This window comes from Lichenostomus cassidix, chromosome 2 (assembly GCF_008360975.1).
Source record: "Lichenostomus cassidix isolate B80296 chromosome 2, HeHo_3.0, whole genome shotgun sequence".
NCBI classification, from domain to species: domain Eukaryota; kingdom Metazoa; phylum Chordata; class Aves; order Passeriformes; family Meliphagidae; genus Lichenostomus; species Lichenostomus cassidix.
The window spans coordinates 24,339,072-24,355,786 of record NC_139482.1 but is presented as its reverse complement, the minus strand read 5'-3'; the positions used below and the strand labels follow the sequence as shown (position 1 = coordinate 24,355,786).

General features: G+C 40.6%; 1 protein-coding gene across 7 annotated transcripts in view; it reads right to left on the bottom strand.

The window, feature by feature from the left end:
- Positions 1-3,153: 3,153 nt before the first annotated feature.
- Positions 3,154-16,715, bottom strand: part of PPP1R9A (protein phosphatase 1 regulatory subunit 9A) — a 133,452-nt gene continuing 119,890 nt past the window's right edge. For 4 of the 7 annotated variants that reach the window (XM_085050755.1, XM_085050758.1, XM_085050754.1 and 1 more), the window contains 5 exons: positions 15,420-15,618; positions 12,747-12,866; positions 10,892-10,915; positions 9,544-9,726; positions 3,154-8,778 (listed from right to left, as the gene is read on the bottom strand). In XM_085050755.1, coding sequence (XP_084906881.1) covers positions 8,566-8,778; positions 9,544-9,726; positions 10,892-10,915; positions 12,747-12,866; positions 15,420-15,618 — 739 coding nt within the window. In that variant the 3' untranslated portion in view covers positions 3,154-8,565. The remainder of the gene's footprint in view (positions 8,779-9,543; positions 9,727-10,891; positions 10,916-12,746; positions 12,867-15,419; positions 15,619-16,715) is intronic. The other 3 variants (XM_085050757.1, XM_085050759.1, XM_085050760.1) reach the window with 3 other exon arrangements.

Genomic DNA, 16,715 nt, shown 5'->3' with positions numbered 1-16,715 from the left:
TGCCACCAGACAAACCTCCCTGAGGGCCACCAGTCCCTCTGCATCCTTCAGCTGATGCAGTAGCTTTTCCTCACTGCAGCTCTTCCACCATTGTGGAGAAAAAAGATAGGCTGCTCCTGAAGCGCAGACTTGGGAGCAGAAAGAGCCAGTCCCTGGGTGACAATTGCAAAACTGGCTTTGCTGTTCCCCCTTGCAGTCTGCTCCAGCACCAGCCACAGCCCCTCTAACCTGAAGAGTACATGGGAGGAAAGAGTACTCCAGAAAACACAGGAGTGCTTCTGCCTTTAAGACAGGCAATATAACCTGCTCTGTAGTGGCTCAAACACTGAGACAGGAGCTGGAGTATGTGCCAACCTTCCTCTGTGTGGGCTTTGCTGTTCTGGCTGAGAGGAGGCATTACTGCAGGCTGAGGCCTGAAAGAGCAGTGGCCCTGAACATCAACTGTGTGTATTGACACCTCTTGGCTCCTGCACCTTTCCTATCTAACAAGCCTAATGGCTTTCATCCACTGGTAGGAAAAGAATTACTGCTCCTTCCCAGAGCAAAAGGGACATTCTAACAAGCTGGGAGTCAGTGCCAGGGCTTGTGGCTGGGGCAGTGCTACTGTGTGCAAGGGACGGTGACATCCCACTTCCACTGCACAGCTGAGGGGCTGTGGCTCTTGCCACATCACCTCCTGCCCCAAGAAAGCATCTGCTCCACGCTGAGCCCCCACAGACACGGGTGTAAGGCACATCCCTGGGCACAAGGAGTTCTGTGAGGCTGAGGAGCTGAACTGGTGGCAAGTTGGCTCAGCTTCCCCCTGCTGCCATGGCAGACAGCTATTACACACCCACAGACCAACAGTGGTCGCTGGTATTCGTGATGTTTTATGTCCCAATGGCACATGCTGCAGGGGCCTAGTGATGGCTGGAGGGGCAGACTGGGTGTTAGCTAATCACACAGCTAATTGACTCGCCTCTTGGGGGTGGCACTGAATCAGGAGGTCTGTGCAAAAACTGCTCACAGCTTCTCTCCAAAATGCTCACAGTCAATCTGGGGACTTGAGCACTGCCCAGGATTTACTGTCTGCCCATGGAGGCTTTGGTGACAAGGACTCATCTGTTTGGATCACAGTTTTGAGTCTTTTGCTGCCCACGGCATGTAGCCCTTCCACAGAGCAGAGCCAGCCCTAAATGAGGGCAGCTTTTGTCTCACCCCTTCGCTGTACTTTGGCATTACCTAATTCTGGCTTTCCCACTCCTTCCTTAGCAACTTCTCTCCCTGCAAGACACTTTCATCTTCCCTCAAAAGTGGTGTACTTTCTTACAGGAACTTGTAAACCACTTTTGGCCTTGAAGAACAGATGTCATTCCCAGAGCCCAAGCTGAAAGAACTGCTCTGAAGGAAGTTCTCACAGTAAGGAGAGGTTGGACTGTTAATTAGCTTGTGATTAGCCATCAATGTCCTTCATTAGCACTCTAAAGTGATTATTTTAGGATTGTGCCACTAGCTGTTCTGAAGTGCTATGTTCTAAAGAGTTACATCGCTTATCGTTGGCAGTGACACAGCTGAAATGCCTATCAGTCACTCTGCTGGCCCTGGATTTATGCCCTGGTTGTAGAAGGGCAACAGTCACTTCCCTCAGCAGTGGCAGAAGTAATCCAGAAAAACATTAATTTCACATTTTACCATTGCTTAAAACATCTTTAAATGACCAAATCTACATTTTGTTGGATCTTGATCTCTCAAACTTCTACTTTTTTGTTGGTTTTGGCCTTTCAGAAAACCAAGACTGTCTTCACTCATCACTGGCTTCTTTTTTCTATTTCAACTATTCCTGTGCTGAAGACTTTCCCGTCGGTCTGCCCAGACTGAACCATGAGCAAGCCAAGGCCTTATCTTTTCCTACAGCACTTGAGAGACGAGATATCACATGCATCTGCTGTTACTGATAGTGACATTTTGACCTGAGGCGAGGAGGGCAGGAAGCCTATTGCCAACCTCCTCCACAGGTATCCCAGCCTGGCAGTGCAGAGGTGGGAATTGGAACAGGACACCTGTGTCCAGATGATGCTGGGCAGGACAGAGACAGCAAAGAGGAGCTGTGCAGCAGGAGATGTGCTGGGGAACAGCTTATGCCTCTTGGCAGCCTCAGTGCTGGAAGATGCAGCTCAAGCTTGGATGCCCAATTACAAAGTAGCACATGGAAAATCCATGCTTTCAAGCCCTCAGGGGGCACAGCCCATCACCTTTAACCTGGAGCAGTCCTGGGCATTTCTGAAACCCAGTTGCAGCTGAGACAACTTGCACAAACAAGAAAGACATAGGTACAGATGGCTCCAGGCCTAGGAAGCTGCTGAGCAGACACATTTTACCAGTCAGTTGTGGACTTGGAGCCTCTTAGTATATCTATTTTAATCAAGATAACAATTTTATGAATTGAAGATTTTATTTTCTTGCAGGTGGTGGCTGCATTAGTGGAAGGTAAGGATTTATGATTCAGCCGTTGGGAAACACAAACTGGGTTAGACAGATTAAGTGCAGAGTATTTGGCCTAGATTCTGCCAGATGTAAATCCACTGAAATGACTACACAAATTGGACAGCCTGTGCCCTTCGATTTTCCCTAATTTAATGCTTTACTAAAATCAAATAAATAAAAGACATATTAAACATGGTCAGTAAAAGAACTGCTGCACTTTGAATGTATAAAAGGCCCATTTATAACTAACCTAGACTTGAGTGTAAAATGGTTTTGTATAACAAAACTAATCCAGGTCTTTTAAATCCACAAACATTGATCAGCATCAGCATAAAACTAGCCTATTTTCACATCAACCTACAGCAACAGACTGCATGCTACATTTCATCTGCATATGAAGAAAAAAGACCATTCTCTTTCCTTTTTTTTTTTTTACTTCTTCCTACATAATTACAGATTGTAAATGAGACCCACTTGGAGGTTTCTGAATCATGCCAATTTGGTCAAGAGCTGGGATTAAAATAATCTTTGGCTCAGCAGAAGGAAGGAAAAGAACAAGCAGGGCAAGGTACATATCCCCCTTGCCCCCTAGGCTGACCCATGCAGCTGTCCGGTTGTCCTCAACATTTATTATTTCTTCTGGAATGACCACAAAAGGGCAGAAAAGTGAGGACTCATTACAAATTCTAATAAAGATTCAGGATTTCTCATTTTATTGCATTCGTTGTCTAACAACAATAATACTCATTGGCAAGAAATTTATTTACACTAACAAATTAACTTTAAATCACAAGGCTTTGTTGTTTGTATTTCAACTGTAAGAAAACAAAGGGCCACCATGATGTTTTGCTTTGATGTCTCCCAATAACTAAATATTAAACAAAGTTATCTTGGGGAAAACTCAACAATCTAGAGAAGTTCATATCAACCAAGCACAAGAGAACAAGCTCAGACATGGCACTACTGTGTCCTTCATGCAGGTGATCAGACACCAAGATGTACAAACGAAAAGTTCAGGATAACATGCACTTCATATACATTTGACCTCTTTAAAAAAAGAACAGAAAAAGGAAAAAACCTGAAGCACGACTATTTCTTTAACCATATAAAAAGAAACAATGTAAGAAGCCAATTTTTACAGTAAGCACAGTGCATTTTAGTCTTTTAGCTGCCTGGTCTTCTAGCAATATGTGTAACACTTGTCAGTGACCAGTGAGATACCATCGCAATGTGACTGGGAAATATGAACACAGTTGTTCAGTGAGTGTGTATGGGAAAGTATAGAGTCAGAAGATGTTCACTGTGCACTCTTCACTTCCAAATGGGCTGGTTACTCCTTATGTCTGGTGCCCTGAGATCCCCCATTCCTGCAGACACTTCTGCATGGGGCCTCAATCCATTTCCACAAGTGGCAGTGGCACAGCTCCCACTGGGAACCTGGCAGGAGACCCAGGCTCCTGGGTTACGTGGGTTGGGTCTGATCTCGTGAGCTGTGAGCCCTCCTCACCTCTTTGGAAAAAGAAACCTGCCTAACTCAGCAGGCTTCACAAACCCTCTTGCTCTTAACACAATCCATGCTTCCCAAAGAAACAGGCAGCCCAAGGCACTACCACCAAACCTTCCTGTAAGATATGCATTTTTTAAATCATTACTTAATGCTAAAAGCAAAAGTACCAGTTGGTACAACTAGTTAGTAACAGAAAGCTCATTTTGTATTGAGGGATTGGAGGGCTCAATGTCATTACTAAGATATTACAGCTTTGAAAAATCAGTTTAACAGGTACAGAAAAAAGTCCAGTAAAATCCATAGGGGAGGTTAACAAAAGGGTTAAGAAAGTGCCATCTGCAGATGACCCACACTCCACGCTGGCGAGTGGGCAAGTCTCGGGTTTCACCTGTCACCCTGCTCAGAAACGAGCTGCTGAAAGCACTCCAATAGAAATCAAAGCCAGGGTTAAAAACACACAAGAAAGTGTTTCCTTGATAGAATACTTACACCCAACTTAATGATGATCCTCTTCCTTACTACTGTAGAACAGTATTCTGCACTACTAGCAAGAGTGGAATTTCTTTCTCTTCTTTCTTTTGGAGGTGGAATACAATTCCTTCTCAAAAATGACACTGCCCACCTCTTACTCACCAGTCCACGAGCCAGGAGGTGAAGGTGTAGCAGTTCAGGAGGACAGGAGGCTTTGGTGGAAGCAATAAAGTATGAGGAACCCTGATCTTAAATGTCAAGCATCTCTGAATGTCAGTGAGAGCTGAGAGCTGGCAAGTTTCAGAGGAAAACTGCTCAGTAATTCTAGTAAAATCTCAATTCATGTGGTATCCCTGCAGCAGACTACAGCCACAGCAAAAGAGATGCCACTGCAAAAAAATTTTAAGAAGCTGAAAAAATACAGAAGTATTTGTATACACTGAAACACAAACATCTGACTTCATTCAGCTTGTTACTGGCTTCTGTTCCACTGTGTAATTCTAACCCATGATATTGAACAGGCTCCACTTGCAGCAACCCCAGCAGACCTGCTCAGGACAGCGGGTGAAACGCAGACAGTGGGAAACCCTCTGTGCCCTGCAGTGAAGGGGTGCAGCTCCTTCCTCACCCCCTAGCCCTGGTCTCCTTGGGCAGACTGAAACCTAACAGGGAGTTTTAACAGGAAGTTGCATAGGTGCAGCAACCCACCACTTGGGAAAATACAAGCTGGAATCAATTAATGTCAGTACAGCTGGCTGATTTGAACAGAACAAGGAGCCACCACTCTCCTCACAATTTGTAGAAACACTAGGGTTTTTAGAACTAAAGTAACTTGCAGTGTTGTATATTTCATTTTCTATTTTTGAGACTTCCACTTTTTGCTAACCCTCCTTTCTTCACCATTTTAGAGGCTCTACATATTCACAACTTGCAATGCTGCAAAAATGAGCCAAACTAGAGTTTAAAGAACTGGCCTACCACCCTAACCAGGGAGAAGATAGCTTGGGCCAGCCTGCTGCAGTCAGCCAGCTGTAACGATGACACAAGCACATGTGGTGAGGAGTGGAAACACCACACTGCCTGCACGGTAATTCAACGGTGGCCAGGCATGTCAGCCTAATGAAAACAGCTTTAGCTCCACAAATAAATACACAGGGTAGGCGACAGTTACACCTGCAGGTGAGCCAAACTGTGAGAAAGGCTGTCCAGTCATTTAGCACAGAAAACTTTGATTTTTCTTGTTACATTAAGCCCCACATTAGTCTGACTTAGCACTGGTTCACATGAAGTTTAAGTTAAGAATGATGAGACATCATCTTTTGTTTCGTAAGTCATAATACAATATAAGGGGAAAAAATGAAATACACCTTTAAAGGTCATATAGAACAGCAAGAAAAGCTTCAAACTGTGCTTTACATCTGTTATCCAGTGACTTTTCTGCACTTCCCAAGATGGAGTTGTCATATTTAATAAAAGGAACCACATAAATCTCTTTTATCACAGAAGAAAGAGCAAAACTCTTGACATTGTTCCATTTGCTTAGTTTTCACATGTTGATCAAAATGCATTTCAATGGTTTTAATTTAAATGTAAGCTACTATGTTTTTTACATTAGGTTTTTGTTGATGTTTTTAGTCTGAGAATAACAAAATTACATTATCACAAAGCAGTAAAAATCCCCTGAATACTTAAAGGACTTAAGTTGAATTAGTTATTCTGCAGAGTAAGAACATGATTTACAAAGAGATTAACTAGGCACCATTCTAAGATGCAAGAAGGAAAACTCAGTGTATAATGCCAAGCAGTCTGCTCAGGTTTCTAAGAAAACAAAGAACAAAACACAGGAACACCACCTTAGAATAATATATACAACCACTTAAACATTACTACAACGTAAACATAATTTAAAAAGAAAATAATAATCTAATGCATTTATCAACATTGTATTTAAAATATTAAATTTCCAGTTTCTTCCAGGTAACTTCTCTTACTTTAAGAATGCCAGTTTTATGAGGCTGTTAAACATTTGTGTAATTTTTCGCCCATGAATGAACACAGAAGGATTTACTGAAATGTGTAATTTTTGTTAGCAGGTGTATTTTGCTGCTGGTGGTTTATCTCAAGAAAAGTATCACAAGCCTTTAGAAATATCAGAAAGTATCTTTTACGGCAATTTCAATTTTAGATCTGAGTAAAATATACATCAAAAACTTGTAGAAATTGGATTTGGAAGGGAAAATAAAGCAAATGCTAAGTAGATCTGTTGTGTATTAATTTTGAATGAACTAGGGTGTCTCAGTTTACAGACCATTTTACATGTCAAAGAAATTATTAGGATCAAAGGAAATGTAACTATAAACAGTGCACCCTAAGTGTTTTAAATCTGAGCTTCAGGGAACTTTGCAGACACAAATCTAAATGCCATAAAGTACAGAGCAGAACAGAAGCCAAGCCAAACTAAGACACACATTTTCTTCAGAAGAATTTTCAATTTTAGGCTGGCACATTTTTAAGTTCAAGATTCTAACTTTGCATCATCATCTTAAAGAATTTCTGGGTTTGCACAACTAGATGAAGGCTGCCTCTTCAAGGCTGCATGAATGGGAAGTGACATTTCTCAACTGAACACAGCCAGCTTTGACTGTGAAGCAGTCAGCTGATACCTGCAGCTCCTGGTTGTGGGGCTCTGCCTGTTGTCTCACCATTCTTTTGAAGCAATACTGTGTAGTTCAGTACTGCTGCTGAGGCAGTAACACCATGCCCTCCTTCTGTCACAGTCAAAACTACACAGCAGGCTATACACATGGCCCCATACATCCCAGAAATCCCTGAAGGATATAGTATGACCACTCCTAAGCCATCAAAACATTCTACAGCCACAGCCTAAAAATTCAGGTTTTGGTTGGATATTCTTTAAATACATCAATCAAAACAGTTAAAATATTGAAATTTTGGATTTGTTAACCATCACTTCCATGGAAGCACTGAATTTAACAGCAATGTACTGAATTTAATTTTAACCAGAATCACTCATCTTCCTCTTCTTAAAGTGCACTTCTGTAAAAAATGAAAATCTACAGCAGACCCAAGTTTGATAATTGTTTCCAATACCAGCTTCATAATAGCACAGCACAAAGCTTATTCTCCCAATGCCTACTGCCTGGAGAACAAATTTGAAGATGTGGTGTTTTTCCTGGGAAAAAAACCAACTTGAAATGAAATAAACCCAGTTTCCTGTATGAAACACATGAAAAACAAAGCTGAGTGTGCTATAAGAAAGTTGCCTACACACTGGGAGCACAATAAAATTTATACAGATTTATGCACTGTGCTCTAGTTAGAAGTTCATCCTTGCTCAGATATCTAAAGGATAAATGTTATCCTCAGATTTCTGTGTAAACCCACATAACCATTTAAGGCTTTGCCTCCTTCCTGGATTAACTATTGTACAGTTAACAGAAAGAGTTTCACCTCCTGTCTTTTACCCAGGGGGAATATTGACTCTCCTGTCTTTATCTCCAGTGTATAAGAAGTCACTGAACAGTTTTCAGAGCAGAGTTGCTTAAAGGTACTGATGCAAGATGGAACTTACTCCAGCAGACGGAAATGAGTAGCCAACACTGTAAAGAAGCTGAACTTCCAGTTAGAAAGTGAAGTCATATCTTATCAGACAGAGCACAACTCCTTTTACCCAGCTGAAGAAATGTTCCCCAATCATATTGACTGGCCATCCTATTCAGAAGAGGTGAAGCAGTGGACATGCTCCTCGGCATCATGCTGGTTACTGAAGTGACCAAACACACAGAGCTCAATAGAGAAGAGTAGTTTGGAAGGAAACACCACCACACAAAAATGAAATCTGTTAGCTGAAATCTGTCAACAAGAACGGAACAAACCGAGGGGCCAGGATTGTTTCACATGGCAACAGCAACGAGTGTGAACTGGATATGCAGGAAAGAAAACTACACAATATAAATTTCCCTAGTCATTCTATGTACAGCCCCATTCCTCTGTACACAATCTTGGGTGATGAGCACAAGAAAGCCGAGGGGGCACCAGAGTGGATATGAGGTTCTCTTCCCTTGACATGCTTCCACTTTTGAACACAGCAGAACTTCTGCTTATCACTGCTCGTTAGTGCCCTCTGTTGCATCTGATGAACACTTGTCTGTTTTCCTTGATCTCCTCTGCAGTTGCTCTTGCTCCTTCTTCCGAAGCTTTTCCCTTTGCTTTTCCATTTTCTCTTGAGCTTTGCGAGCCTTCTCCAAGGATGCTTTCATTTCCTTTAGCTTTCTTTTAACGATTGCTCTGTCCTGGGAAGATGCCATACCAAGAGCCTGAGGTGGGGAAAAAATTTAGAATTCCATATGGTTTAATCTATCACGTTTTGTTTTCATATTCTAGCAATAATTCTTCTTAGATATAACCCTGTAAGAACTAAGTAAATCTCACACAGTCTCAGATACATTACTGATGTGCAAGTACTACATTCCATGCCTTCCACTTCTAGAATATTAAAGAATGAGACCTCATTTCCACCACCAATGTTGATTTCATTGAGCTAATAAGACAAATAAATTATTTTATTGAAATCATCTAAGTCCACATAGAACAAGACTTCCAAATTCTCACTCCTATGCCTTAGTCAAGTTTACTTTCACTCTTCTAAGACCCTTATAGTTAGTGAAGTGCCATCAAAAAAATTCAGAAGAGGAACACCAAACTTGTTCCTTCAGATCTACTGAGCTGCCTACAACTTCTTACTGTAATTATTTTTGACTGAAGTAGGCTCATATTTTTACTACAAGAATACCCCTTTCACACACTGCTATATGATTTGCACATGCAAATATGGGTACATTATATACACCAGAATTTTCACAAAGCTAATGCCTTCTATTTCTGAAGCTTCTGAATCCAAGTGCATATGGGAATTTCTTAAAGTGTTGCTGTGGCTTTACACTTTTTGTTTATTATACTAGTGTATCATGACTCCATGCAAAAGGATTCACTGCTTTCTGGATGAATTCTTACTGCCTTTGAGATGATGTAAAGTGATGAAAAATACTACAGTTAATCCTGAAGCCCAGTCAGTTAATTACCTTGAGCTTACTCCCATCCAGCTGAAGGAGATGCTCCCCATTAATGTTCTGGGCACTGAATTCGGAAACATATTGTTCAAGGTTCAGGCTCATCAACCAGTGGGAAACCTGCTGCACACTCCACTCGTGAACAGCACGACTCTGACACTGACTGTGCTTAGGAGACTGTCCATCGTCAAGGATCTGTGACAAAAACATGCTACATTATTATTAAAAGGGTAACACAGATGAGTAACAATATTTTTCTGCACAAAGCATCAGCATCAGAGCACAGGTATCTGTACTATCTTTGCACTACAACAATAATAATTTCACACTGCTATAATTACATCTCTGAGGAAGCAAAGGAGTACAAGGTAGACAAAAAAATCTTTCATCTACAGAATCATAGAAGGAAAAGGAACTGGCATGCCTTTTAACCCCAGCAGGGACTGAAACGGCCAGGTGGCACAATTCAAACCTTGTATACTCCCATTCCCTCACAAGACTTTTATCCTTCAAATTAGCAGGTTTTTAGAGGATGCAATGAATTGCGCATTCCACTTCCTGGGCTCGTTCACAGATCTTTATGATTTTTTTGAGCTATAAAAAGGAAATTCAGGGAGGAAATAAAACCCTTAGAAAACCACTCCAGAATTCAAAGTGATGATATCAAACATCCAGTGAGACTCATACAATGTATGGAAGAAGACATGTGAGATGGCACAGAGGAGTGGTACGGAACACACAGTGATCCCACAGTCCTGGCCCTGCTCTCATCACATTGTGCTGCTCTGGGTGAGAGCACAAAGCCCACCAAAAAAGGGCAAGTGAGGTGTCAACTGCTGGAGCAGCCCCATGTCCCTGCTCTGCCACTTTATTCCACCCACGGGTATGCCAGTGGGGCCTCAAACAAAAGCTATTCTGTGCTGGCTGTGGTCAGCAAAGCAGCTGCTACAGGCTGCAGCAGCTGTCTGCTGTTAGAGTAGCTTTTACACTAGTTTAGATGATGCTGGGAGCTCTCTCCACTTCTGGCTGTCCAGTTGTCAGGGCTGGACACTATCTTTTTCTTCTCCTATTGCCAGCAGGAGCTCAGCACAGCTGATGCCTGGTCTGCTAGATTTGCTCTGACACTGATCCTCCTCCTGCTTCCAGCATACTGCAAAAACTGCAGTTTGCTGTGGCCTTGAAAACTCTCAGCAACAAGGAGAGGGTAACTCAAGACAAGGAAAAGAGGAGCCAGTGACATCTGTGTGTTCTGTGCCAACAAGGGGGTTTGCACACAACACCGCAAGACAAGAAATGTGACTCTGCAAAAGAGACAATGTGTTGTCACGCGATTCACCACAACAGCACACTGGTATCTCACCTCATCATCAATCATATCCAGGCTCTGAGTGAGGGAGCAACAAAGAAATGGGAAAGAAAAGCATTATAGAAACAAAGTACCAAACACATAACAGCATGTAAATTTTCAGGCAACGGCAAGATTTGCAAACAGATTTGCACCAAGATTTGCAAACAGATACGGCTACTCAAAACCAACAACATTTCTTTCAGGATAATTATTTCCAGAAGCAAAGAGGTTATGTTGAAAGCTCAGCACACACGCGATTTGGCAGCTAAACCTGACACTGCATCCATGAAACCCCTTTGGAGTTCCTGATCTTGATACCCTAGAACTGGTGGGAACCTCTCTTTTGGCTTCAATTTCCAAGAGCAAAAGCTCATTAATTAGAGGAGAACCTACTGCAAGAACTGGGTTTCCTCCCCACCCTTTCATTTTACCATCTTCTTTGAATGCCGCTGGAGCTGCTGGGGAAGCAGGAGTGGAGGAGTGCTGAGGAGCAGCATCAGCCTCATCCCCATCCAGGGTGCCTGAAGAGGCTTCCAGGGCAGCTCTGCTGAACACATGGCCTCATCCAGAGGCAGCAATTCAGCACACAGCAGAGGATGGAGAAATCACACTCATTTTTATGGACCTGTTCAGGCTTGGTATTTTAGAAGTGATAAAGTAGAGAGCTGAACATGCAAAATGAAAGCGTGTTTAAGCTTTTAATTCAATACCACTCTGAACAGGGCATTGCCACAATTAAATACATAAGGGGAATTAAACAAGTTAAGAGAATGAAATACATTATCGTGACAGTACTAACACTAGATAAAGTGCAAATGATGACTTTGCTGTTTTCAGTAATTGACAGTGTAAGACCTGGCTGCAGTCTCCTTTTCTCATGAATTTTTGCCCTTAATTACATGCAAAAAGCAACCTCAAAAGCATGGTTGGGTTTGCAGACTTGCAGTTTGGCAAATAGAGTTACACAGAACAGCTCTCATTCTTTAAACCCATGTAAACCATGCAGGCAGTAATAAAAACCCTACATATCATTAAAATAAAAAGAAAGGTATAGAAGGTATAGAGAAGTTCCTCCTCTCTAGTCAAAACAACGTGGCTCAAATCTCACATGAAAAATATGGAGTTCTTATGCAGTGTTTGTAAAAGAACAAATGCACAAGTTTCCTGACTTCACAGAATGTGCTGTGTCAGCTACTGTCAAACAGTGCAGCCTCACTCACAACTGAGTTACAAAACTAGTATTTTAAGAAGAGTATTTGCAATATTCAGCTCAAATATGTCACCAATCTACAGGGTTAGGAATGCTATCATTGTTTAAAAAAACTCTGCTTTGAAGTAACTGACTTCAAATCCACTGTGCAAAGCAAGCACAAAGAATGCAAAGTGGATTAAGACATACACAATATAATTAATACATGCACATTCAGGTACAGTAACACACAATTACTGCATGTACAGGTCATTCTGTCAGGGTAAAATCTGGTGTAGGTGAAGGTGCCTTACATCTCAACTATATTTACCAAACTGCACTGTATGTATGGTACATTGAAACTCTCTCAGTTATACCCAGTTTAGTGTATTCATATGTATATGTCCACACATACATATTTAGAAAAATTTTATTGATGCATGGGAGGATATAGCATCTCTTAGGACACCAACTGCATTCCACTTCCCCATTATAACAGGACATTATTTTAAGTCATTATTATACAAACAAGGAAAATCTTAATTTAGAAACCACGCTTCATTTTTTGCTCCAATCCTACTGCCTAAAACCCTTCCTTTATTATTTGAATAATCAGGTGAGATGACATAGGTAAAAGAAAACAACTACTTCCCAAATTAAACAATTTCATCAGCATACCTCATCTGATGACAGTGCTAAGGAGTGTGAGAAGCCTGGAGTTTTAGGTTCTGCACCTAAACCACTCAGATCAGCTGAACTTGTGCTGCTGGGACTGAAATCATCATTGAATGTGAAATTCTGTGGAGAAAAAGAGGAGTAAGTATGAACAAATTACTTCCTAGATGCATATAAAAGGGAAATGTGCTTTCAGTCTTCCAGGCTGGCATAGCTCAGGAGTGATTTCAATCATTTACCAAACCAATCACAATACACATGAGGAAGCCTAATGTTTTGTACTGTTACTATTTATAGAATGCACAGTATTTTTACCACTCTGTACTTCATGAGACACCTTTGCCAGTTTAATGCCTCAATGAATAACAAAGGTGTCTAAAAGCAATTTCCAGGCTCTAAGATTCTGGCACTCATCCTGGAGCTAAATTACTGCTTCTGCAGGTTAATCACTAGCATTTACTGTCCTCCAAATGCTCAGGAGAAGTGTAGCACAGGCAGTAGCACAAAGAATAGGACAGAGAATTAATGAACAGAGAGAAGTGAAAACTCCTATTGAAAGAGCAAGGAGAATATCCTGTGAATCCACTTCTGAGTCCCAAATAATCTCCTTGAAAAGTGAAAGGATCCTCCCTCTTTGCCTATGCCTTTAGAAAAAAACTGGAAGTAAAAAATATCTTTGGATATTGAATGTTATTTACTGAACCAATAACCATAAAACAAACACTGTTTTTTTCTTAACAATGCAATGAGAGACATCACATCTTACAGCAAATAATAGCAAAAGCAGGCACATACTTTTCAGGAATACAACAAAATTACCATTAGAGTAAGACAAAAATTAATAAGTATTTCACACTAGAGGGAGAACGATGAAAAAAACCAAAATACATAAAAGATTAAGGACACCATGATATTCCATTTAACTCGAATATACACTTGACAATACAGAGACCTCTACTCTCTACTCTAACATCTAAATGAGTACTAAATTCAATTAATCTTTGACATTCACTTTAAAAAGTGAAACAATAAAAATAACACTAAAAGAGGGATCCTTCTATCTGCCTCAAGATATTTGACCTGTCTTTCCTGAAATCATGAAGACTTCCAAAAATATCACGTGTTGGTCCTCCTAGTTTTGCTGGAAATCCAACTAAATATTGGTATAATGCTGTGCTTTAAAAGCCTGAATAGCAGTACAGAAACTCTTAATTTAAGAGCCTGCAAACTTTACAGAGAACATAAGAACATTTTTGTGATTGTTTTTCTCTCACCTACGTTTAGAATTCCTGTTTTTCCCAGCTCTTTATAGAGGAGAAGGAAATCTGAGCAGCTTCCTTAGCTGCTTCCTTAGCCCACACAGCATTCTTAGGCCAGGAGTTCAACAGCTCTACCTCCTGTTGTGTGAAGAGCATATTTTTCTTTTTTGAGTACTTTGATTCTTTCACCTCTACTTTGTGCAAGCTTCAGCTTTAAAATAATTTTAAGCTTTTAAAATTTCGTTTTCTATAGAAAAACAAGACAGACAAGGCCGGGTAATAATTAGGATAGCCCCACAACCTCAATACTATCTAAGAGGGTGTGCTTTTCCCCCCATTTGAAAACTCATTTTAAACAATGTTTGTTTAGATACACAAAGTGGATTTACAGATCTAATTTTTTTCCCCAAAAGAGAAGAGGTAAGCAATTAATTTCTCTTCAATCTTCAGAGATTTCATTGGTGGTCTTCTCTATCAATCTGATTTGGACTGCTGTAAGCCTTGTGTTGCTCTCCCTGCCAGGTAACACAAGAACAGCTATGACCTTGCATAGCTTAGTGCACAGCAGAAGTAATGTATCATTAGCTTTTGGCATCAAAAATATAAGAAATGCCTGTGGAAACTGCTGTTATGAACATGCATTTGGTGCTAGAAGACAGAGAAATTAGATTTCTGATGCATATTCCTGTGCAAAGTCGAGAACCAGATCTGCTTCTTTTTTCCAGATCAATATAAAAAATCAAGTGCTATAAGTCATAAGAAGTTACAGGCAAAGAAATATTTTCCAGAAATGAAAATAAACATGAAAAAGCTAAGTATATTACTTAACTAAGGGTTATTTAAGGAGTTTTCATGCTGAAACATTCATGCACATAGAAAGGAATCACACAGATGTATTAAATTGCAATAATTCATATTTGCAGTTCAAGCATATTCATACATAGAATTAAATCCGACATCCAGCATGCACGACAAACAGATTTCATTACTGGGGGAAAAAGGCAAATGACTGATGGCATACAGCATTTCTTCACTTGCAAACACCTCATTTGAACATGGGTACGTATTCCCACTACCAGTCCTGAAGAATGAAGAAAGTATCTATAACTGAATACACAAATCTAGCATTTGTTCAGTGGATCCAAATGCTAATTTCCACTGGCACCACTTGCTTTTGTTACGGTACAGCACACCACAGTTAGTTTACTGAAATAATGTACATTAAGACAGAGTAAAAAGGTAGAACAGGGAATGGTACAATGACAGAGATGTTCTGTTTGGATGAGCTGTTACCGTACAATGAACACCATGCACTGTTTATTGTAGTAGTCACATATTGGCCTGTTCTTTTCTCCAGAATCACAAAGCCAATTATGCTACTCAACACAGTGGGAATAAGGTAGTTTTTATTTTCTACCTTTGACCCTTTTTTAGCTGGGCTTAAATTTTCAGAGGAAGGTTCAGTTGAGCTGGTAGGCGACGGCAGGTTGCTGGAAGAATTGGATCCCTTGCCGCTCTCTCCATACCATGTGAATGGTACACAGTGTGGGAGAGAGGAGGATCGCTCTGCTAAAGATTTAGTGTTTGCTGATTTCTGCAGCATCTCTCTGACAGTCCTGTTCAAGAGAAAGGAGTAGGAATATGCATTAGATTATAAAAGAAGGGAAAACAAAATGCCACAGAGGCAGCTAATTGTAGAAAAAGTGACATTGCCTGTAACTGTGACTAAAGAACTGAGCGGCATGCAGCTGGTAGGGGCAGGCCTGAAATCTCTCCTTCAGCAAAAGAAAAAAGCATGTTCTTTTGATTCTTTTTCTAACTCAAGCTTCCTTAAGACAACATACACCCAACAAATGGAGACAGATGCCAGTTGAAAATGCCTGTACTCCCACTATTCGGATGAGAACCAGCTCCTGTCAAGAAGCCACATGTTGTGTTTGTGCATTTCTGAGCCCCAGTGGTATCTCAGCATGATTAAATCATTAGACTCAGCACTGACCCAAGTGGGCCCTGGTTCCCAAAGATCTGGCTTGGATTTTGAGCACAGGCAGAATGAATCAGATGCATCTGTATCCATCTATGAAGATGTTCCTTTGTAACAACAGCTAAATACATATGAAGTACTATTATAGTACTTTTAAATTAATTATTAAAATATTGATATAGAAAGATGAATATGGGACTTTATCAGCTTCTCTCTTTGTAATAATGAAGACTGCAGTAATCGAGGCAAAGGTAACAGTTACAAACAAAAATAGCTAAATTTTATTTGCTAAATATATCAGTACAGTGTGTAAATTAAAAATAACTATGCAAAATATCTGCCTCCAAGAATTTATGTATATGTCACAGAATCATATTATTTATATCAACATACACATTACTGTTTCAGAGCACTAAAACCTCACTGTCCTTAGCAGCCATGTGTAAATGGCACCTACATAATTCTCCCTCAACATCTACCTTCTGGACAGCTTCTAAATCATTATTAACACAATCACTAGACCACATATATTGTAAAGCATCTTTTCTGTATGGATGAAAGTGAGGTTGTCAAAGGACCCCCACCTATGGAAGCCGGAGAATCATACTCCATTTAGTGACATAAAGAAAGGTGGATGTCTCTGACCCAGTCCTTTACTTCCCTCTCATCCTGTAATCTTGCTTGAACGTAGAAAATAAACACAAATCCTGTTGCCTGAATCACCTAACT